This window comes from Herpailurus yagouaroundi, unplaced genomic scaffold (genome assembly GCF_014898765.1).
Source record: "Herpailurus yagouaroundi ecotype Mexico unplaced genomic scaffold, PumYag 355, whole genome shotgun sequence".
NCBI lineage: Eukaryota > Metazoa > Chordata > Mammalia > Carnivora > Felidae > Herpailurus > Herpailurus yagouaroundi.
The window spans coordinates 7,698,288-7,723,069 of record NW_024412572.1 but is presented as its reverse complement, the minus strand read 5'-3'; the positions used below and the strand labels follow the sequence as shown (position 1 = coordinate 7,723,069).

At 41.2% G+C, this 24,782-nt stretch overlaps 1 protein-coding gene across 1 annotated transcript in view; it reads left to right on the top strand.

Annotated features, from left to right (window-relative positions):
- The window catches only part of DCP1B (decapping mRNA 1B), a 62,124-nt gene extending 43,343 nt beyond the window's left edge, over positions 1–18,781 (top strand). Inside the window, exons 4-9 of the mRNA XM_040463041.1 lie at positions 642–708; positions 2,888–3,023; positions 10,942–11,070; positions 12,576–13,442; positions 15,924–16,172; positions 18,560–18,781. Coding sequence (XP_040318975.1) covers positions 642–708; positions 2,888–3,023; positions 10,942–11,070; positions 12,576–13,442; positions 15,924–16,172; positions 18,560–18,640 — 1,529 coding nt within the window. The 3' untranslated portion in view covers positions 18,641–18,781. The remainder of the gene's footprint in view (positions 1–641; positions 709–2,887; positions 3,024–10,941; positions 11,071–12,575; positions 13,443–15,923; positions 16,173–18,559) is intronic.
- The last annotated feature ends 6,001 nt before the right edge of the window (positions 18,782–24,782 follow it).

The following is a 24,782-nucleotide window of genomic DNA, read 5'->3' as shown; positions in this document are numbered from 1 at the left end:
TTATTTGAAAATTGTTAGATGAATCCATAGCAGCTACAACTTACTACATTTTTCTTTCATTCCTAAATGATTAAGACATAGTCACATCTCATCTTTCAACAGTTGTAAGTATTCTGTACATTCTGAAGGCAGAGATTTGTTATTGAATTTTATTTTTTTCTGTACTCTTTCTTAATTTACAGCTTACAAAGCCAGTTTTTCAGTTAACATATTCCTGAGAGAAGGAGAGAGATTTCTAGGCCTAATTTGTGCATCAGGTTTCTGAATACTTAAAGATGAAATACATATATAAATGTGCAGATGGAGTCTAGAAACAATGATGCTTCAAAGCCAGGAGTTTAGTCTTCAGCCTGTATTCATTCATTTAAGAAGCATTTGCCAGATGCCCATTATGTTCAGGTACTATATTGTTAAGGGCAACATACTCTATTGGGGGTATGTATATGTATCTGCGCACGCATAAGACCACTACAGATTTCTCTGTGGGCTTAGAAAATTCCAGCACTAGGTTTTCAAGCTTAAACTCCAGTGATTGGTTTCATTTATTTGTAAGTGTGTATTTTCTTCAAGATGGAAAGAGAATTTCTTTCCCTTTTGTAGTTTTGAAGGTGCTCATAATTTGTTTGATGTGTTTTTTGCAGTGTCCATTTATGGAATTTGGTTTTATGATAAGGAAGAATGCCAAAGAATTGCAGAGCTTATGAAAAAGTAGGTGCTGAAAGGCTAAGTATTTTTCAGGACATGATGCTTTTGTTTGTGTTTCCCAGTATGACTACACTATACTCTTAACAGAATATCTCTCTCACAGCAATCCTTTCCACAGTGGTTAGGAAAACATGTACTATTACTTAGATGAAAAACAGACATATTTTTACATTTTCACTAGATAAGATTCCTCAGTAGGTAGAACAGTTCACCTCATTTTTTTTTTTTGCATGTGTGAAATATCGATGATATGAATTGTTCCAGATGGCAGTTTTCTTCAATATTTTACTCATTTGCAAATTAGCAGTTTTTTTCTTTGAAAAGCTATCAGTATAGCTGTCAGTAAAAAGAACACTCTGAGCCATTTTAAAGGCCACTACACATCCTCTAAGATCTTCCATTTCCTTCCTGCCCTAAACGCTTTCCTTTAACTGCATACCCATGGTTATGGGAGGTCAGAATTTCCTCACATCTTAAATGCTGTTGAGTACGTAGACTTTATTTTCAATCTTGTTGGAAATATCTGGGTTAATATTAGTTTAGTGATCAGTAAACAGTCTTTTTTTTTTTTTTTTTTTTTTTTTTGTAGCTAGTCTCTTTTTCTTTTAATCTCTTGATACATTGTGGTTTGTCCCATCTGCATTTTGGGAAATTTAAATCACTGTCTGACTCCCACTCTTGGCTCCCCTGACTGCATTGAAAGGAAGGCCCAGGTAAGCATGCTGTCTATTCTGTGATTGGTTCTTGAGCCCCGACGCTGCTCACTGGGAGGCAGTTCTTTCCCTTGCTTTATGGGGATGGTTTAAAGCCTCAGAATGAACTAAATTTCCTACACATGCCGTATCGCAGCCAGTGACTGGACTTCGCCAAACACACAGTATGGCTGCTGCCCGCATGGATTTGACAAAGCATCTCCATCTGTAAAAGAACCATTTTCCAATTTTAAATCCTGAGGCAAGGAAATGACTTAAAAGTGACCCCCCAAAACGAAATGTGGGGAACACTTTTTTATAAATAGATTTCTGAAAATCTAGCTTGTGATAGCTAATTGTAGGTAACCAGCTCAAGTTGCAGATGGTGATTAAGTGTGCTCAAACTGGTATTTACCACCATAACAACTAGTTCCTAACACATTCATGTTATTGTAAACTGTGCAATGGATAATAATAGCAGGATTTTATATAGATTAAAAAATACCCTGTGGCTCAGCCAAGAGGCCATGTTAAAATTGTTAGCATTCTGCAGTAATTACTTAACAGCTGGGGCAGGAAATTGATTGTTGACTAGCAATAAGCAGCTGATATGTGTGGATTCTGAGCCCTTCCTCAGTTAGAATTAAATCTCCCAGTAAATTCTCAGATCTCTTTTACCATAAATGACATGGCAGTTATAAAAATTTGAGCTGAAAGTCAAAGCACACAAAAGGAAAAGTATTTTTCTCAGTGTCACCTAGCACCACATAGGAGCAATCTGGTCTCCCTTCTGTATTGTTTTCAGGAAAACAGAAGACACTCTACATTGCTCCATTTGTTTGTTTGTTTGTTTGTTTGTTGTAATGCCCCTCTTCTAGAGTGGAATCTTCACAGTTCATAAACTGCCAGAGGACTAGAGGATTTGAGTTGCTGGAATCAATTTTGCTTTGACTTCAAGGCATATTGAAACAAGGCGTGGGGGGGTGGAAATCTCGATATGCCATGCCGTTTGCTCAGTGTTTGAGAACTCTAAATTGGGTTTCCTCAGCAATTAATGAGTCCTGTCAAATGCTCTAAGTGAGGAGTCAGCAAACTTTTTCTGAAAAACAAAACAAAACAAAACAAAAAAACAAGTATTTTAGGCTTTGTAAAGCCATAGTTATCTGTCACATCTGCTCAACTCGTCAGTTACTGTGCGAGGCAGCTAAGTGATACAGTAACAGTGTGTCTGTTTGTAGCTTTACAAAAACAGGTGGTGGGCCGGATTTGGCCTGCAGGACATAGTTTGCCCACCCCTACTCTGGATTCATTTATGTACTCACTGTACTCAGGACCTCCACTCTTATTTTTCTTCTTTCAATTCCTAAGCAGTCTTACTTCTACTATGACTATAACAAGACAAAAACAACTGGGTGAGAATTGGATGGTTTTAAAAGCCATTTGTGTTGAGTTCGTTTTTCTTCTGTGGATTCTCCCCTCTGTTTTTCTAGCCTAACTCAGTATGAACAGTTGAAAGCCCATCAGGGAGCTGGAGCAGGAAACTCTCCGATAATCCTCAATTCAGGAGAGGGCAAGGAAGTAGATATCTTGCGAATGCTCACCAAGGCCAAAGATGAATACACCAAGGTGAGTTTTTGTCTTCCCTTGTGAAACATACTTAAATCCTACAGTGGTAATATGCTTGTTGGGAAAGGCTTAGTGCTATTCCTTCCACCAAACAAAATTGTATGACAAGTTAAGTCTTTATTTGCTTTCAGCAGGATAAAGAAGACTGTTTGTTTTAAATGGATTAAAAGGTAGCCTAAGAAATCAGCAGGCTTCATATATACAAATAGTACCCAATCAGAAGGTTTACTAGAAGACCCCATTTACAGTAGCAACTATTAATATAACATTCTTTGGAATAAAGGTAACAAGGAAAGGGCAAAACCTGTATGAAGGCATAAAAATAGACTTGACCAAATGGAAATATATGTCCTGATCTTGGATAAGAAGATGAAACTTAAAGCTTTCACTTCTGTTTAGTCTGTAAATTTTAGATGATTCCTAAACAAATAAAGACTAGTTTATTTTCTTCTTTTCTGGAGCCAGACATGTTGATTGTAAAGTTCATCAAGAAATATACAGGAAGAAAAGCAGCGGAAACTCTGACAAAGAAGGGCACTATTGGGAGAGAAGGGGCAGCAAACTGTGAATATTAAGGCATTAACACCTAAGCACATAAAACACTATGGTCTTGATGGTATCGATGCATAAACAGCCAGAGAGACCAATGGGACAGGTGAGAAAGTCCAAAGTGATCCCCCATTGGGATGTCATTTAGGATGAAGATAAAGGTGAAAATCTCAAATCAACTGTTTGAGTGGATATTTAAATAAATGAAATGGGAACAAATGGTAGCCATTTGGAAAAATACAAAATTGGATTTGTCCCTTATACCAGGATAAATTCCAAATTATTAGAAATTTAAATGTAAAAAAAAAAAAAAACCATTCAAGTACCAGAGGAAAATTTGTATAGATTTCTTTGTAATCTGGAAAGGGAAAATCTTCCTAACTATATCTTAAAACCCAAAAGCAATTAATTCAGCTATATAAAAATCAAAAAATAAATGTTTTGCCTGGTTTTAAAAAGTGGAAAGATATATAAAACTGAGAAACATTTATATTTAAGCAACAGGAAGAGGGTTAATTTCCCTATTTTATACACTGCTCTTATAAAAATTGAGAACTAAAAGATTGACACTCTCTAGAAACATAGGAAAAAAAGAAAATTAGGGAAAAAGGATAATTAAAACCTAGGATTTGGAAACCAGCTGAAATAATGTACATAACTGAATATCATATTATAATTACTTAGAAAAGAAATTAAAGTGACTTCAGAGCCCCATATTTGGACCCTTAGTACATTATATTTAAAGGACATAAGGACCCATAGAGCATTATATTTGAAGGACAAAAAGAACTGCAAAGAAATTGTAAACTTCATTCAGTGGTTTTATTGTTAATAATAACATTGGCATTGTAATTTTTTTAGCTGTCATGGATATAATAAATGAGCATGTTTATGTGCTCAGAACAAAACCTTTCATATAAGAGAAAAATAATAAGTTAAAGTCATATAATGTTAAATTTTAAGTAAAGTGTGAGAATTAGTTCATATTTGGTTTCTTAAATATGTAGTTACTAACTTCTACCCTGAAGAGACCTAGAGATAAGTGACAACCCAGTAGCAATAAGCACCCCTGGCCCCAAGATTATTGTTTCTAAATACTGTTCCCTCCTAAAAGGTATCAGGGCTCTTTGAAGAAATTCCCAATTCCTATATCCCATGTCTGGGATAGGAAAATCAAACAAATAGAGTTATGTGAAAGGGGCACAGAAGTCAACGTGAAGGGACCGCTAACCAAAACATCAAATTCTAACATCAACAAGAATGACTACAATGGATTGAAACACATTGCATATATATAATCTGTGAGTTCGTGGTGATGAGAGAGCAAGCAGACTAAAAATATAAAACAAAACAAAAAATAATTGTTGGCTATTCTTGGGGGTATTAGGACACCAAGTCGTTCCTCTGATAATTGGTAGTTTATGGGAAGGAATTAAGCATTTACCCTGCCTGCCCAGCAGGGACCAATTTTCAGACTAACCTCATAATCGTGGTTTAGGAGGGAAAGTTCTCAACCAAGAATTCCAGCTATTAAATGTAGATGAAGTGATAGAACTTAAAATCACCATAGTAAAATAAGTGATTCAAGCAATTGTCATTAGTAATGTTAATATTATGAGAAAGTTTGATGGAAACTTGACCATGGAAGGATCAATCTGCCACCATCTGAATGCACTGATCAGTGCCTTTAAAAGTCAGATAACCAGACATCACGTGCCTCCTAATGTGATATAATGTGAAACAGAAACATGTAGTACCACTTCGAAATGTTCTTACATGTCATTAGATCCTGAATCTAAGTCTTGAGCTTTCTTAAACTTTATAGTTTACAGAAAATGAAAGGGAAGAGGGGGAAAGAGCAGGTAGAAAACAAATGACACAACAAGGAAGCTCAGAAAAATCCTGAGGGGAGGGTACATAGTAAAGGACAACGGACCGAATTTCTTTAGCATCCCTTTGACTTGATGGTTGACCTTCTCTTGATTGTTGGACTGTGAGCTACTTGAGTGCTAAGAACATCCTTCATTTATCTTCAGAACCTTCACAGCTCCCAGCACATAGGTGCTAAATAAATGATTGTTGAGGGAATGAATACAAATGAATATGAATCTGAATTAACCACAGTTTCGTTATCCTTCGATTGGAGGGCCTGGACAGAGGATGCTTTAAAATGCCAGATTCAGTCAGTAACAACTATTTCTGTATTAGTTTTGTGTTTTGCTTAATTCTTTAACAGCCATTGAAAGATATCCTAAAGACTTGGCAACTGTCAACTCATTATACTTCACTAATTGCACTATGTTAGGCACACCAAAGATTAATCTTAAAAGGTGACATTTTTGCCCTCTGGGAACTTAGGTTCTGTGAGGACAGCTTAACGATGGCCAATAAATAATGAATGCAAATATTGAACAAAAATTATTTTCTTTCTTCTCCCTCCCTCCTCTCAATACACACACACATATGCATACACACACATACACACATTCACATACACAAACACATATACTGTGTTATTTTTCTTTTATGATGTTTTGACATCTTAAAAGTCTTCTGGTTGGGGACAGAATTCTCCTCCTTGGGCTAGCCAATTCTTAGAACTAGCAAAGGGCCCAGTCAGAGGATGCCTTTGACATGCACACTAACCAGTCTAGAGCCATCCCTCCTGGATCTGGCCCCAGCACCCCAGGAGGTAATATTCCTCTGCCTTAATCATTTCAGAGCCAGGTTAGGCTACTAGGGACCACCCTGTAGTGTAGAACATACTGCAGTTATCCATACTAGCCAGTCCTAAAGTGCAGAAACCCCAGCAGAGGCTCTAGTCTTCGCTTTCCCTTTGCTCCCGCTTTCTGCTCCCTGCCCACCCTGAGGCTGCCCCGTGTGGCCCTGCGGGGCGTCCTGTGCCTCCTGTTTCTAGGACCTTTGAGTGTAATTTTGTTTCCTGAGCCTCTCCAGTGTCTCCTCTTATAGCTGCACCTGACTGTCTCATCAAAGGACACAGAACACACACACAGAAACACTCATACGTGGTTTTGGAGATGTCATGTAGGCTATCACTTTATACCGTACCTACAACTTGCAGTGTTTCCCCTCACTTCGTTTGCCCTTCAGAATCTACATATCCTTCAAAGCCCAGTTAAAATTCCACTTTTACATGGAATTTTCCCATATCTCTTCATTCAAATTAATTATTCTTTCTACTGAACTCAGCAGTCTGTTACTATTTAGAACTTATTTTGTTCTTCCTCGTCTGTTACCTTTAACAGTCTGTTACCTTCAACTTCTACCACTATAAACTTGTTGAGGTCACGGGCGCCTGGGTGGCTCAGTCGGTTGAGCATCCGACTTCGGCTCAGGTCATGATCTCATGGATTGTGAGTTCGAGCCCCACGTTGGTCTCTGTGCTGACAGCTGAGAGCCTGGAGCCCGCTTCGGATTCTGTGTCCCTCTCTTGCTCTACCCCTCCCCCACTCATGGTCTCTCTCTCTCTCTCTCTCTCTCTCTCTCTCTCTCTCAAGAATAAATTGAAAAAAACATTAAAAAAATAAAAAATAAAAATAATAAACTTGTTGAGGTCAAAACAGTGTTCTATTCATCATTATGCCCCCCATATTGGTTGTTATAGTGTTGACATGAGGTGCAGATATTTAATCAGCGTATAGACTTGCTTTTCTCTAAACCCAAATACATGTTATATGCATAATGTTAATTGCTCCAACTGTGTGATAAGCAGAACAAATTATTCCTTCTGTCATTAACAGCCAATGATGTAACCCAGGAGCACCTGAATCATCACATTACTTCTCTGGTCTAAATTCTTCCTGGTTTCTCGTTGCCTAGTATATGAACCTTTGGACTCTCCAAGGATTACATAACATAGCCCCAGTTTATTCTTCTAATCTCACTACCTTCTACTCCACCACCCCCCACAAATATTTGAAACTCCTACCAGAGTAACAGTGTCACTTCCTGCAAGTGTCTTCATGCCTTCTTCCCATGCTGTCCCCTCTCCTTCTTTACCTGCCAACGTATGATTAGCCCTTCACGGCCCATTTCAAATGGTCTTTGTCCATCCTGTTATTTCTGATCTACGCAACCTGATGTATATGCTCCTCTGTGAACTTCCGTTGCATTGTGTAAATCTGCTTTATATTTGCCTGTGTTTGTGTTACCTCCTCTCCCACACACAGACATTTCAGAACATGTGGAGATCATGAGTAAAATGGCTGTGAGGTACAGGAAAGGGGGAACACAGAAAGAGGCAAAAGAGAAAGAAAACAAGATCTCCCTCGGACTTCTCGTGTGAGGAAGTGCCTCTCCCATCACCAGGAGTATTCAGGAAGAAACCACATGATGACATACCAGGATACTAGAAAAGAATCTCACTTCTCTGGGTAGGGATTAAACTCAGTGATTTCTGGGATGCTTCCCAACTTCAAAATTACTCAATTCTTGAAAATCCCAAAAATTAAGAGGAGGAAAACTTTTGAGCTAGAGGTACATGATGTTGGTAAAGTGAAGCCTACTGACATCAGATGCAACTACTTACATGAAGTTAATAAAATAATTTAAAAACCTTATTTTGGCCAATATTTTATATTTTTTCCCCTAAGCAAAACTTTCTGTGAATCTGCTGTAAAGTAGCATGATGTTAATTTGAGCTTCATCTCTTTTTACCTCCTATTAGACTTCTAGCTGATATGCAAATGAGCAATACAGTAAAACCACCAACGCTCAGTAAGAAAAAGAACCAGGGCCAGAAAGGATCCTTGGCTGCATAGTTAAGTTCTGAGTGTGCAGAAATGGACTATGTTGTGTTTTGTGGTTTAAGGCAAGAATTAATAAGTCTCTTTTAATATACTGTGATTTATTTATAAAATTTAAGAAATTACTAAGTGTCATTTGATGTTCAATGAGGAAAGTCAAAAAAGTAGAAAAGGGAAATAAAAAATGTCCATAATCCTATAACCCCAAGATGTCTACTTTTAACACTTTCAGTATATTTTCTTCCAGGCTTTTCTCTTGGCATGGGTACGTATGTTTGTGTGTTTGTGTGTGAGAAAATGAGATCATGTGACATAGTTTTTAAGGCTTTAAAGAAGTGCCTCAGGATCTCTATGGAGAATCCATTATGCACTTTTTCCAGCTCTGTGTTTTTTTCCAAGTATCATAGAGTTATTTGGGTCGAGAGAAGCATAGAAAATTAAACAGCTGGAAAATGAGCTACGAACTATTGAGGCAGATGATGTTTAATTCTGAGCAATTTGATAAAGAACAATTTTTACATGAAAGCAAGGCTTCAGTGATGGCTAGATAGTGACACAGAAGACAGCTTATAGCAGTTTTACTTAGAAAGGCTATCTGGGGCTTATGCATAGCAAGAAACAGCAGCTTCTTGGCCCATGCAGATATGTGTATAGCAAAGGTGGGGGGGGAATCTGTTTTTCTTTGCTTGAATTCAAGGTCCCTGAACAGAGAGGATGAAAAAGTACAGACACGGTCATTCATTGAAAGTAATCTGAGTGTCCTCTTTCTTTTACATAGCAAGCAGAAGTTCTAGGCTTCCATGCTAACATTTTGTAAGTGACTCTATCTCAGGCTGTATTCTTGTCTTGTGTTGGTTATTGCCTTGGAAAGCCAGGCCACTTGGTCCATGCAGCCACCAGCATTCACCTAAGAATTAGAAATAACATTTTTTGACTCAAAGGGATTTCACCTCCCAATCAATCTAGTGCCAAATACCCAAATTATTGATAGGATTCTTGGAAGAAAATAAGTCCTATGTACAATTAACTTTACAAACCCAAGTGAACATGGTGGTAATTGACCCCATACTCTTACATCCTTGAATTAGAAAATACAACCCAATAACTGTAAAACACCTTAGATTCTTGAGGGACAAGAGTGTCTTTATAGCTCATTCCATGTCAGGGACAGTGTGAGATATTTTCTGGCCTGAGGCCTTGACAGTTGAAACTAGCAATGCTATGGAGAATATAGAATAGAAGGTAGTGGTTTTATATTCAGTTTTATTTGGTGTTTCAACAAGGTAGATACTGACATCATTGCTGTATTCTTGGTGTTATAAATCCTACTGTGTTAGCAATTGCATGGTTGGTTAGATTAATGTATGATAATGATTCAGTATTTGAAATGATGAGTCTTGTCTCTTGTCTCTTTCTCTGTGAAATTCTAATTTGTAGTGAGTGGCTCAGAACACTCAGATTTGAATTATTCTGTTTATGTAAAACGTCATTTATTAAATAAAGATGATGTTAGTAGTTTTTAAATCAGTGGTTTGAATCAGCTTTACTTTTTGGTTTGTAGACCGAAAAGGTTAGTTACTTTGATAATGCAACTCCCCAGTTTTAAGTCAACTGCTAATGGGTGAATAAACCATACAGTTATCCAGACATGGCATTTAAAGAATTGTTTCTGGGGCACCTGGGTGGCTCAGTCAGTTAAGCGTCTGACTTCAGCTCAGGTCATGATCTCACAGTTTGTGGGTTCAAGCCCCGCATAGGGCTCTGTGCTCCCAGTGCAGAGCCTGTAGCCTGCTTGGGATTCTGTGTCTCCCTCTGTCTCTGCCCCTCTCTGGCTCACACTCTGTCTCTTTCTCTCTCTCTCTCACTCAAAAATAAATAAACATTTAAAAATTTTAAAATAATAAATCATTGTTTCTATCACTGTTTTCATTGAAAAGCATTAGACTCTCCATTTCTTTTTTTTCCACAAGTAAAAATCTTTATTATACCATGTTGAAAAGTGTGAAATAATGTAAACAAACAACAATAAGCGTATGGTTAAGTAAGTGATACTCTCTCCATTTCTTTTGACAGAGAGCAAGTGAGTGTGTCCACATACTTGCATGAGTGGGGGAGGGGCAGGGGGGAGGGGGGGAAGGGCGGTGGGAATCTTAAGCAGGCTCCATACTCCGTGCAAAACGTGACTTGGGGCTCAGTCTCACAATGGTGAGATCATGACCTGAGCTGAAATCAAGAGCCCGATGCTCAACCAACTGAGCTACCCAGGTGCTCCTAGACTCTGTATCTTTAAACTATTGCTTCTTAAGCATATCCATAACATTTCAAGCATCTAGGTATCTCAGAGTCTCTGGGTCTTGCAGACTGACACTGTTGGTAATATTTTTAGGGCATTGAAATAGTACAACAAAGAAAAATTAAATTGGAATTTGACTTATACTCAAATATAGCTCATATCAGAGGAGATAAAGTAATTTTCCTTTTTGCACAAAAATTTATCAAAAAATAGCTACCAATTAGATAAAATAAAGAGCAACAAGTTATGTACTTTTAAAAAGATTAAAGCTTCTTTTTCACCAAAAATAAGGTTCTTTTTTCCATTTCAGTGTAAAACCTGTTCTGAGCCAAAACAGATAACCAGTTCATCTGCTATCTATGACAACCCCAATCTCATCAAACCAATTCCAGTGAAGCCTAGTGAAAACCAGCAACAGCGCATACCTCGGCCCAGCCAGGTACAAGTCCTGTGCTTTTCATTTGCCATGTCTCCCTAGAATTCTTAAAGAACTTTGACCCAGAGTATAGTCAAGGGAGAGCCTGGTACTATTCAAGGGTGCTTCAAGGTAAACCCAAGAAAGAGAGATTTCAAATTCAAGATTTTAAAAAAATTACTATTAATGTATTCTTCCTAGAAGCAGGTTGAAATTTTTAATTTTGGCATTTACCATAATCTGTGCTCATCTCTTGTGGACTTGAACTCCTTAGATAATATATTTTTTAAAAAACAGCAAACTCGTAACATTGTCAGAGCTGACAGGAATACTACCTGGCAGGTCCGTGTTCTTCTGAGGTAGGTGGTTGGCTTCCCAAGGCTACTGAGGGAAGGACACCAAGGCAACAAGTCAGTTAAACATTTCTGAGCACTTCCACCATACTGGGTGTGGCGCTGGGCACTGAGTGTACAGAAATGGATTCCTTTTCTGAGGAGGGGCATACAATTCCCCTGTAGACCTGATGATTTGTCATGGCATTTGCATCTAAATATATAAGTATGATGGCATATTTTGTACATATATTTTTCAGAATAGTGCAGCATTAACAAAATTGCTAATCTGGAAGTCCCATTATTGATTACAAATGTGACGTGGCTATTTCTGTTTCCTATGGTTATTCCTCATTAAAGATTTGGTATTTTTTGTTTGTTTGTTTTTAAGGAATTCATTTAAATCAATTTTGAAAATGAATATAGAGCCAAAAGACATAAAGACTGGCTAAATGAAAGGCTCATGTTGATTTTTTTTAAAAATAAGTCTTTTCTAATTATGTTTTAGCTTTCTTTTATTTTTGTTTGCCTTCCATGGAAATTTTTTTTAATAGAAAAACTGGAATATGTTGACTTTAGAATGAAGCTCATGTTTTCTTAGTCCAACAACACAGGAAGCAGCAGAAGGAGCAGGAAGTGATACAGAGCAGGAAGGAGGTAGCTTTGTGACTGATCGGGCCAGGGCACATAGTATGTATGCACATGATGATTGTTTTAAAGCTACTGGTATATAGTTGAAAGGGTCAAGTTAGATTAGATGACTTAGATTTCTTTCCAGTCCTAAATTTATAATTCTACAAAAATCCTCATATTCCTGTGCATTCTTAGCATCTTCTTGTGCTCTGCAGGGTTAGGCGGACTTCCTGTTGAAGAGATTATTTCCCTTTTAGTATATATAAGTTTGTACCATACTGGTCCCCTGTCTGTGAACCCCAAGCCCATCAAGGACCTATTTTATCAACAGATGCTAGAATATGACCATTATCTCAGGGGTGGTAGAGAAGAATACTGAAAATTTTTGACCTTAAAAGGAGGTCTTAAATTTGTAAAATTTACTATAATTATAGTTTTTTCATCCCTTCTAATTGATCCTATGTAAATAGAATAAATCATCAGTGAGGTTAGTTATGTTTCATAGCCCCCATATATAACCAAATTGTCTAGAGAACCATTTTCAGACATTTTTATTTTTTCCAGACCTTAGACCCTGAACCACAACACTTGTCCTTGACAGCTCTCTTTGGGAAGCAGGACAAATCTACATGTCAAGAAACTGTGGGGTCCCCACAGACCATCCGCCACCAGCAGCAGCAGCAGCAGCAGGAGAAACTTCCGGTCAGGCAGGGGGTTGTACGCTCTCTCTCCTATGAGGAACCCAGAAGACACTCACCCCCCCTCGAGAAACAGCTCTGTCCGGCCATTCAGAAACTCATGGTCAGGAGTACAGACCTCCATCCATTGTCAGAGCTGCCTGAAAACCGGCCCTGCAAAAATGGCAATACTTGTTCTGCTGGGGAGGTTTTTCTGGGACCTGTCCAGCCAGGGTCTCCCCGTAGCATTGGGACTTCCTGTCATGTACAGAGTGCTTCCAGAACTCAGAACCTGTTGGAGAAGCTTCAGAGCACCCCAAGGTCAGCGAACAAGTATGAGCCTAGTATACCAGCACCTGCTGGCTCAGCTGCCCCAAACCTCAGCACCACTCTCCCTGCTGCCACCCCCGGTGCTCCAGTAAGGGGACTGGTGCAGGCACAGGTGGGGTATTTCAATGGCTCCCTTCCACCTCAGACACCAGGACATCAGGCTCACGGAAAAGAGCAGTCAACACACCCAAGACCGACACTCCCCCTCTCTGGCAATCCGATGAGCAGCTCTGGAGTGATCTCCCCTCAAGAGTTACTGAAAAAGCTTCAGATTGTACAGCAGGAGCAGCAGTTGCACGCATCTAACCGGCCGGCTTTGGCAGCGAAGTTCCCCGTGGTAACCCAGAGCTCTAGGACAGGGAAGACCTTGGAGTCCTGGATAGACAAGACACCCAGCACAGAAAAGCAGACTCCTCTTTTTCAGGTGCGTGTCTACAGGGGTGGGGGCGTGGGGGCGGTGTTGCTGCACTGCAGTGAAGCTTGGCATCAGCCTCTGTGCTCTAGGGACATTTCTGTGCAGAGCAGGGCGCCGAGCGCCGTATCTGTGCATCTGATTATCACCATAACTTTCTGCCTGGAGAGAGCATCCTTTCTTTGCTTAGCCATCTGGGGGCTTCCTGCCTTTTAGAGATACTTTATTTGTACAGTTAAATCTTCACAGTGTCATAAGGCCTGACACAAGCACGTGAACACGGGAAACAACACGGACGTGCAGAGAACCCCCTAATCTTTGACCATGGATACTTAGTGTCTGCTCTGAAATACTGTGAGATGCCAAGCATTCGACCTTTTCTGATTATTTTAAAATCATTACTGTTTATCCATGGATTCACTAAATACCTCTGAGCACTTACTACGTGCCGGGCACCGTGCTTCCTGTGGGTACATACCTGCAGGTGTGTGACGAGTGATAAGGCATGCAGACTCACCACTTCAGAGGTGCAGGCTGGTTTTATTTCTATCGCTGGTATAGCTTAATGAAGATTGAGAGAGGAGTGAGTATGCCATCTAACTCCACACACACACACACACACACACACACACACACACACACACACAAAGTGCCAGACAGGAAGAAATACTTTCAGAAATACTCTGTCCTTTGAGAAAGGCAGTTCTAAGTTTATCAGTAACTTGGAGCGGTGAGAAAACCACAGCTGTTTCATCACCTATGAGTAACATCTGGAGACCTCTGATTTTTTTTTTTTTTCCCATTTGGATTGGTACAAATTCAGTGAAAAGGCATTGGGTTTAAAAGTTAGGACATTTCTTGGCGTTCCTGGGTGGCTCAGTCAGTTCGGCATCCGACTTTCGGCTCAGGTCATGATCTCACAGTTTGTGAGTTCAAGCCCCACATCGGGCTCTGTGCTGACAGCTCAGAGCCTGCAGCCTGCTTCAGATTCTGTGTCTCCCTCTCTCTCTCTGCCTCTCCCCCACTCGTGCTCTGTCTCCTTCTCTCAAAAATAAATAAACTTTAAAAAAGAAAATTAAAAAAAATAAAAAAGTTAGGACATTCTCTCTGTTCATTAACAGATGTCAGCATTGGTCTTTTTGTCCTGCTTACAGGACCGTAGCTTACAACGGTTCCTCAAAAGTCCTTCACCTTTTTGAAAACAAAGATCACAGTCACATAGCGTAAGTCTTTGTATACATGAGAGCCTGAGTCAAAGTGTTGTTGATTATTTATGACAATCTCAAAGAAACGATTGTTACCCACCCCCCTCCTCATCTCAGTGCGATAGTGTCCCTTTCTTTGATACCTGCTTCTCTTGGTGGTTTAGATGGGACGCTAGAAAAGTTGGGGTTAATAGTTTGACATCAACTTAAGTGGGCACAATTCTCATTTCTCTTCAGTGCCCACGTGTGTGGAGAGCTGATCACGACAGTGTGCATCCGTCAGCCTGCACTGCATTCTCCTTAAGGGTGCCGGGACCCGCACTGTGGGTGGCATCTGTTCTAGCTCCTCTCCTCGCGATGGCAGATAGGGATAGTTAAAGAAAACAAACAACCTGCCTTCCTCCAGGCTTCTTTCTGCCCAAAAAGATACCGAGGGAGTATCTTTTTATAAGATATATAAAAGTCACAGCAGCTTCTAGACTATCAGCCTTTATGCCCCCTTCTCGTGAGTTCTTTTGGGGCATTTTTTCTCACCTGCCTTAGAAACAAATGAGAGCTAGCTGTAGGAGTCCATCAGACAGGGATAAAATGTCACTTGCATAACTGGAAAAGTTGTTGGAAAACTTGGTTTTAGGTGTTTAGCCAAGTGAGGTAGACATACTGTCTTGGACAGATAAGTCACTGGCAGTGCTGAGCACCACTGGCCCTTCCTGCCCCCATACTTGAGCTGGATGCTCTCCGTGAGCTGGCAGATCCTATCAGGGAGGGACTAGGAGGGGTGAACCTAATAAGCATGTCTCCCTCCTAATGAGAAATCATGAGCAGGTGGAGAGAGGCCGGGAAGGTTCCTCCACGTAGAGAAATCAGGAGCGGAAATGTGTGTGTGCCCCCAGCAAGTGTAACAACTCACGTGGGTCGCTGGACCTTTAGGTCAGAGTAGTGGCCAGTTAGCCCTGAGGAAGAGACCAGCAGTCCTAAATGCATGCTGCAAAGTGATGGTGGTAAACTGCAGAAAATATTACTCAGAGGATGAGCTTTATATGCAGTGGGAACAATATTCACAGTGGCAGACTGCCAGAGCAGCTTAGTGATGACAAAGGAAAATATGGAGACAACTGAGCAGGAGTCAGTCTCCTACAGGCTCCTCCACCTAGTGGAGTTGTGAGCAATTAATACTGAAACTCATTTATATCCATTCTTGCCAGCGAGGGGCCTCTTTATCTGTCTACCTTTCTTTTCAATGAGTTGCTACTTACTCCTGCCCTCTGTGTGTATTTGCTGTGAGCAGGCCATCTCACCTCCGCGCGTCCTTGCTACAGTGGCTCCTTCTCTGCTCATGTCCCCTATGGTGTTCACACAACCCACCTGTGCCCCACCAAAGGAGAGGGACAGTGGGCTCCTGCCTCTGGGAAGCCAAGAACCAGCTGCCACTTCCACCAGCCTCCTCCTGCCTCTGCAGACCCCAGAACCCCCTGCAGTCACCAGCAGCCCACTTACCAAGCTCCAGCTTCAGGAAGCACTGCTGTACCTCATTCAGGTAGGAGAGTCACGTCGTCTCTCTTCTTCCCTTTCCCTGCTGACCTGTTGGTTGCCACTTTGAGATAAAGACTCAGTTAGCTAATGCCTACTTAGTACTCCCCAAGAATAAAAGGACCATGTAACAATTCAACCTAAACCTCAACGGCATCCATGCTCAGTTAGCTGGGTGAGATTCAAAATACTGGCTGTGGACTTTGGGTGTCTCAGACCATCAAGGATTTTGTAGTATTGACTAAGTCCTCCAAGCTGTCACCTGCCAGAAAAGAAAGAAACGTATACTGTATAATTAAGCAGCCACTGGGAGGATTGTAGGTGCTGGCTGGTGCCCAGAAAGCTCACCATGGGGAAATGGAGGTGAGAGCCATCTTGAGTAAGTGGCAGCATTTAGGGGAAGGTTCACAAGGACTGTTGAAGAAGGAGGAAAAAGGTAGGGAAGCAAGTAATGGCTGTGACTACTAAGGGCATATTTTACAAATAATTTTGAAACCTACTGATAGGACAGGATAGAAGGAGGGGACTTCTTTGTCAGCCATTTGTCTCACTTGGCTCGTGAGGTAACAACATAACAGTGGCCACATGTAGAGAGCTCTGTGCCGGGCGCTGTCTTAAATGCTTCACATATATTAATTCATTTAATCCTTCTACAACAACCCTATTAGCTTTTCTATTTTAGAGACAAGGAAACTGAGGCTAAGTGACTGGCCTGAGGCCACAGCTAGGAAATAGCAGAGCTAGGATTCAACCGCAGTCTGGCTACAGAGTGCTCCTTCCTGCTGCACTGGGCTGGGGCCATGGTAGTAATGGGACTGCAAGGGATGGGCCTCCGGAGGCCGTTCAGCAGTCTACCAGGTGAAGCATACCCCAAAAATATATGCTAGGCCTTGAAAAGTGGAACACTTTTATCCAGACAGACTTCAAACACCTCAGTTAACATAGTTAGGTATCTTTGATATAGTCTTTAAGAAAATTTTTGTGGTACTTTACTTAAGCTTTGGCAGACTTTCAGAGAGCTGGCTAGCACTCCACAGATGTTCCGTCCTAGTTAAAAAGCCTGTGGTCTCTGTTATTAAAAACATTTTTTAAAGGTCACGTATTTTGGAGGGAAGGGAAGGAGAGAGGGCTAGCAATCAGTGTCCAAGTGTGAAAGCAGAATAGCAGCCCACTAAAGATCAGCAACAAATGAGTTGCTGATCCATATAATCCATAAACAAATATCAGGGTAAAATATTTCCCACCTTTTCAAGCCACTCATAAGTTCATGAGGACTTAGGACATCTATAAACTTCTTTTTTATGTGCAATAAATAAAAAAAAAACTTAAATTGAGAAGTTTCACATTTTTTTCTGGTTCATTCCATTTAAAAAAATATTGTTCCAAAGATCTTTGTACAGGAGCCAAGACTCCAGCAAAAGTCTAGAGCAGGCCCGGTACGTTGCTAGGTAGAAAATTATGATCCGTCCACTCTCTGCATACACTTTACTTTTCCCCATGTAGACATCATCTTCCTGATGGACTCTTGGAAGTCACTCATGCAGACTGTTTTTAGTCTTCGCCTGTTGGTAGGACACAGTCTCACGCACAGGGACTTTGTGGCTATTTTGTAGGAAAAACAGGGAGAAATCACTCTTTCATTGCATGAGAATAACACTATGTGCGTGGGGTGCCAAGAGGGAATGAAGGGGGAATGTGAAATGTGGGTGAATTGCTAAAGCTTTAAAGGATTTGAGTGGGAGGGAGAAGTCTCTAGAATTAAAAACAAAGAGCACCACTGATTAGACCCGTGATTCTCCCTCAGTCCTAGCCAGGCAGTAGAGCCCAGAGACTGCCAGTCTAACTGCTGCCCACTCACCCAGACCAAAAACTTTCCATAATTAATGGGAGAATTATGCTAGTTTCGATGATATAAATGAAGCATGTTGCAAGTAAATCTTAACTAATGTTGAAATAAAGTGTATATATTGTGGGAGACTTGGAGAACCTTTAAGAAGCCCCAGCTATCTCCTAACGAAAGAGACCACTGAGCTGGATCATTGCCTCCCACTCCAGCCTTCTGTTAGGACCTGTATCTTTTCCTGAAACAGACCCGGGCTTTTTTTGAGTGACCCTCATCCCATACTGCCATGTGGCTGGGCTGCCCATCCGTGCTGTAGGTAATGAGCACTTGCTACTTCTCATATGACTGTTGGACACCAGCAGCTGACTCGGTCAGGCCTCCAGTCCCACTTAACACTCTCGTGTGCAGTGAAAAACCACCAGCCGTTGGAGCAGACAGGCAGAGAGGAGCGTCTGAGTGTCAGAATGCCAGTTTAGCTCCAAGACAGAGGAAGCCTTTGGTTCCTGCCAGCCAAATCACATTCCCTTGGGTCTTTTGATTTTGTTTTCCAGAACGATGACAACTTCTTGAATATAATCTACGAAGCTTATCTCTTCAGCATGACACAAGCAGCCATGAAAAAGACAATGTGAAAGCAAAACATTTTCAGCCTGATTTTCAAGGTCCTGTGGCTCAAGATTCTTTCACATCAGTGGTGTTACCCTAAATGTTTCCGCCTTTTTTAAAAGTATGTACGATATGAATTAAAACATTTCAGAATTTTTTTCAGTCAAGCTCTTTTTTAATCACATCTTTTGGTTACACCTTGTACTAAGAATCGAGCAGATAGAAGTCTTTTGCTCATATCACACAGTAAATTCCAAGCTTAAATTATTTTGTCCTTGCAGGCATGGGGCCAATTCTACAAGAAGTAGCCTCTCAGTAGGAAGGACTGTTCTGGAAACTTGGTTTCTTTTTTATTAATAGCTCTGGTTATTCTTTGAACACGGGGAGTGTGGTTTCCCTGTTGCTGAGCTCCTTGTGCTGTAGTGCATGCCAGCCGCCAGGTGGCAGTGTCACCCCACATACTAACCTACGCGGACCTACCCTAGCCTTTGCAGGTTTTCTTTTACCAAAGTAAACGTTTCATTTGTAAAAATCCAGTTGGCATGTTTTCCCAAGGCTTTTGAAGGGAAATTATTTCTAAGGATATTTATAGCTAGCTTCTAGAGGCGAGTTGTTCTAGGAGTCCACAAATGGCCCAGATTTCCAGTAACACTTCGTTTATCCCAGCTCCTGTTATTTCTTTTGGACCTAACCAGCCGAATATGCCTGCCTATGCTTCCAAATGAACATTTTGTCATTTTTAGCAAAACATGCTGAGAAGAAGTCTACAAAAGATTTTAAAGCTTTCTCTTGGCCTCTGAAGAGAGGTGCTAGGTTCTTTAGGGGCAAATGACAAAGACTCTTCAAGCTACATAGCAGATTGATTTTATGTTCACAGAGATGAGGAGCTTAATCTTGGAGGGAGTCAGAAGAGCCCTTGCCAAGTTGTTAAGGCCCAGAGGTGTCGATATGGGAATTAGTCTCTGCTGAATATTAGTAATAAATAAAGCTTTGCATTTCTATAGCTCTTTTTATTCTTAGATCATAAAAAATCTCTAGAATGCTGTCCGGAAGACAGGTTTTATTTTCATTTTATAGGTCATATAGGAGGCATGGGAAAAATAGGTTTCCTGATAGCTTCTGATGCTAAGACTTGGGCTTTAAGCTGTGGACCTTCATGCAGGCACACCATCAGTAGTGTACCTGGGAATACCACTTCCCCTGCTCCTGCAGGAATGTGCCTTTTCTTCTACAGAGAAAAGGTGGGCAGGAAAGGAATTGACTCTTATTACCCTTGTGATGTGCCATTCACTGAGGAGTCTACTGTTACCCTCCTACGTTTAGGAAGGAAGGATTTCTTTCTTTCTTTTTTCTTTTTTTTTTTTTTTTTGACATCTCCTACAATATCTAACACAGATGTAAACCCATGTGACGTTCTAACAAAATACTTGAAATTAATAATTGTGTATGTAATACCTCCATACTCTCATAAGGAGAATGGGGCAAGGGGAGAGACACACATGACCTATTATCCCGAAATCAGCGATTGTGCTCTCTTCTGCAACACACATACTAAAATTGGAACAAAATCAATGATATACTTAACCGCTTGCCAACCTTTTCTTTAAAAAAGTCTCTTTGATCTTAATTACATGTTTAGAGTTGCTTCTCTAACTAGAGAGAAATGAATTCCATTTTAAATGTTTTAATATATCTGGGGGTAGAAAATGGCTAATTTCTGAAATATTTATTTTTTTAACCTCAGCAATGAATAAATAGAATAGAAATATCAATTGCAGCACCTAACGTGAAAGGATGCACAGTGCTATGTGATAGAAGAAAGGACCTGGGCCCAGCAGGGTCAGACCGGCACTGCAGGCTTCACTCGGGACTTTTTAGGTCAACGCCACAGTGATCTGTTTTGAAAAGTAATAAATTGTCCATCCTTTACTGGAATGAATCACTTTAAAAGTGACAGGCCCAATTCATTTAGACCAAAGACTAAGTCACCCTTTTAAAGGGCACTTGGTGATTGAGTGCTTATTTCTTCTACATGGCAAAACAGAGGAGACCTTCTTTGTACAAAGAGCTTCCTCTAGAGAGTCCAAGAAATAGATAAAATGGGTTATCTAAGGTACCCCAAATTAGATTTCATATATAAATTGACTTTTCTTTTTCCTACTTTCATCCCAAATTCTGAGACCATCACGGATGCCACTCCTAGGTGTCACTGGCTCCCAGGCAGCAGTTTTAAGCTAATTGAATTTCAGATGCAAAACTGAGATAATTATGCCTAAAGGCAGTGTTCTCCGACAAGGTGGATTTCAAGCGTGCAGAAGTTACGGAAGTCAGTTCTGCGAGGTGTGGGGACAAAACACACGGCCTTCATCAGGCAGTGCCTTCAGCGCCTGCGTAGGTGAGCCTCTTAGAGATGCTGTTTTCATTTGTTAAATGAAAGTAAGACCCGCCACACAGGGTCCTTAGATGGGGGCAATTTGTGGAAAGCGGTTCCTCCGTGCTGTGCATTCTATGAGTTCGTTCTCGCCCCCTTTGTGCTGTTTGGTGGTCCCAGTCTTCCGGCCACTGGGATGAGGCCTGAAACTGCTGGAGTGAACCTCAATGCCATCATTTGTCATCCACTGTGACTGAGTGTTAAGTCTTATATTGACACTTATGTTTCTGTGGTCACTTTACTATACCCTCTTCTCCCCTTCATCTCTTTATCAGTAAAATGAAAACAGTAACACTTACCCCTTCTTTCCGAAGGAGATGAACATGAGCTCTTTAAGACAAAGATGTCAGTGTGACCCGAGATCGTATTGTTACTGTCCCTGCATTTATAGGTGAAGTGCCATTTTACTTGTAAAACCAGAGAAGACAGTGCTGTTAATAGAATTTATAGTCCCTGAACTTCTGAAAAGACACATTGCCCAGTCTCCCCATTTAGAAAACCAGGCATGGAGGTAATTGCAGAGTGAGAGAAACATTTAACAGCATCTTTAAGAATTTTCTAGTGTTCGTACCCAGTCTTGCTGATAAAATTGGATGACATTGGCTATCTTCAGTTCTCTTGGGCGTTAAAGAGAAAAGCAACAGATATGGGGAGAGGGAAGATGGCGGCGTAGGAGGACGCTGGGCTCACCGCGCGTCCTGCTGATCACTTAGATTCCACCTACACCTGCCTAAATAACCCAGAAAACCGCCAGAGGATTAGCAGAACGGAGTCGCCGGAGCCAAGCGCAGACGAGAGGCCCACGGAAGAGGGTAGGAAGGGCGGCGAGGCCGTGCGCGCTCCATGGACCAGCGGGGGGCAGCCGGGGCAGAGGGGCGGCTCGCCGGCCAAGCAGAGCCCCCGAGTCTGGCTTGCAAAAAAGCGGAGGGGCCTGACGGACTGTGTTCCGACAGCAAGCGCGACTTAGCGTCTGGGAGGTCAGAAGTTAACAGCTCTGCTCAGAAAGCGGGAAGGCTGGAGGACAAAGGGAAGGAGAGCTGCTGAGCCCCCTGACGACAGAGCTCAGTTTGGTGGGGAACAAAGGCGCTCGCCAGCGCCATCTCCCCCGCCCATCCCCCAGCCAAAATCCCAAAGAGAACCAGTTCCTGCCAGGGAACTTGCTCGCTCCGCGCAAACACCCAACTCTGCGCTTCTGCGGAGCCAAACCTCCGGCAGCGGATCTGACTCCCTCCTGCTGCCACAGGGCCCCTCCTGAAGTGGATCACCTAAGGAGAAGCAAGCTAAGCCTGCCCCTCCTGCCCCTGTGCACCTTGCCTACCCACCCCAGCTAAGACGCCAGATCCCCAGCATCACAAGCCTGGCAGTGTGCAAGTAGCCCAGACAGGCCACCCCACCCCACAGTGAATCCCGCCCCTAGGAGAGGGGAAGAGAAGGCACACACCAGTCTGACTGTGGCCCCAGCAGTGGGCTGGGGGCAGACATCAGGTCTGACTGCGGCTCCGCCCACCAACTCCAGTTATACACCACAGCACAGGGGAAGTGCCCTGCAGGTCCTCACCACGCCAGGGACTATCCAAAATGACCAAGCGGAAGAATTCCCCTCAGAAGAATCTCCAGGAAATAACAACAGCTAATGAGCTGATCAAAAAGGATTTAAATAATATAACAGAAAGTGAATTTAGAATAATAGTCATAAAATTAATTGCTGGGCTTGAAAACAGTATAGCTGACAGCAGAGAATCTCTTGCCACAGAGATCAAGGGACTAAGGAACAGTCACGAGGAGCTGAAAAAGGCTTTAAACGAAATGCATAACAAAATGGAAACCACCACGGCTCGGATTGAAGAGGCAGAGGAGAGAATAGGTGAACTAGAAGATAAAGTTATGGAAAAAGAGGAAGCTGAGAAAAAGAGAGATAAAAAAAATCCAGGAGTATGAGGGGAAAATTAGAGAACTAAGTGATACACTAAAAAGAAATAATATACGCATCATTGGTATCCCAGAGGAGGAAGAGAGAGGGAAAGGTGCTGAAGGGGTACTTGAAGAAATAATAGCCGAGAACTTCCTTGAACTGGGGAAGGAAAAAGGCATTGAAATCCAAGAGGCACAGAGAACTCCCTTCAGATGTAACTTGAATCGATCTTCTGCACAACATATCATAGTGAAACTGGCAAAATACAAGGATAAAGAGAAAATTCTGAAAGCAGCAAGGGGTAAACGTGCCCTCACATATAAAGGGAGACCTATAAGACTCGTGACTGATCTCTCTTTTGAAACTTGGCAGGCCAGAAAGAATTGGCACGAGATTTTCAGTGAGCTAGACAGAAAAAATATGCAGCCGAGAATCCTTTATCCAGCAAGTCTGTCATTTAGAATAGAAGGAGAGATAAAGGTCTTCCCAAACAAACAAAAACTGAAGGAATTTGTCACCACTAAACCAGCCCTACAAGAGATCCTAAGGGGGACCCTGTGAGACAAAGTACCAGAGACATCACTACAAGCATAAAACATACAGACATCACAATGACTCTAAACCCATATCTTTCTATAATAACACTGAATGTAAATGGATTAAATGCGCCAACCAAAAGACATAGGGTATCAGAATGGATAAAAAAAACAAGACCCATCTATTTGCTGTCTACAAGAGACTCATTTTAGACCTGAGGACACCTTTAGATTGAGAGTGAGGGGATGGAGAACTATTTATCATGCTACTGGAAGCCAAAAGAAAGCTGGAGTAGCCATACTTATATCAGACAAACTAGACTTTAAATTAAAGGCTGTAACAAGAGATGAAGAAGGACATTATATAATAGTGACAGGGTCTATCCATCAGGAAGAGCTAACAATTATAAATGTCTATGCGCCGAATACCGGAGCGCCCAAATATATAAAACAATTACTCATAAACATAAGCAACCTTATTGAGAAGAATGTGGTAATTGCAGGGGACTTTAACACCCCACTTACAGAAAGGGATAGATCATCTAGACACACGATCAATAAAGAAACAAGGGCCCTGAATGAGACATTGGATCAGATGGACTTGACAGATATATTTAGAACTCTGCATCCCAAAGCAACAGAATATACTTTCTTCTCGAGTGCACATGGAACATTCTCCAAGATAGATCATATACTGGGTCACAAAACAGCCCTTCATAAGTTTACAAGAATTGAAATCATACCATGCATACTTTCAGACCACAATGCTATGAAGTTTGAAATCAACCACAGAAAAAAGTCTGGAAAACCTCCAAAAGCATGGAGGTTAAAGAACACCCTACTAACGAATGAGTGGGTCAACCAGGCAATTCGAGAAGAAATTAAAAAATATATGGAAACAAACGAAAATGAAAATACAACAATCCAAACGCTTTGGGACGCAGCGAAGGCAGTCCTGAGAGGAAAATACATTGCAATCCAGGCCTATCTCAAGAAACAAGAAAAATCCCAAATACAAAATCTAACAGCACACCTAAAGGAAATAGAAGCAGAACAGCAAAGGCAGCCTAAACCCAGCAGAAGAAGAGAAATAATAAAGATCAGAGCAGAAATAAACAATATAGAATCTAAAAAAACTGTAGAGCAGATCAACGAAACCAAGAGTTGGTTTTTTGAAAAAATAAACAAAATTGACAAACCTCTAGCCAGGCTTCTCAAAAAAAAAAGGGAGATGACCCAAATAGATAAAATCATGAATGAAAATGGAATTATTACAACCAATCCCTCAG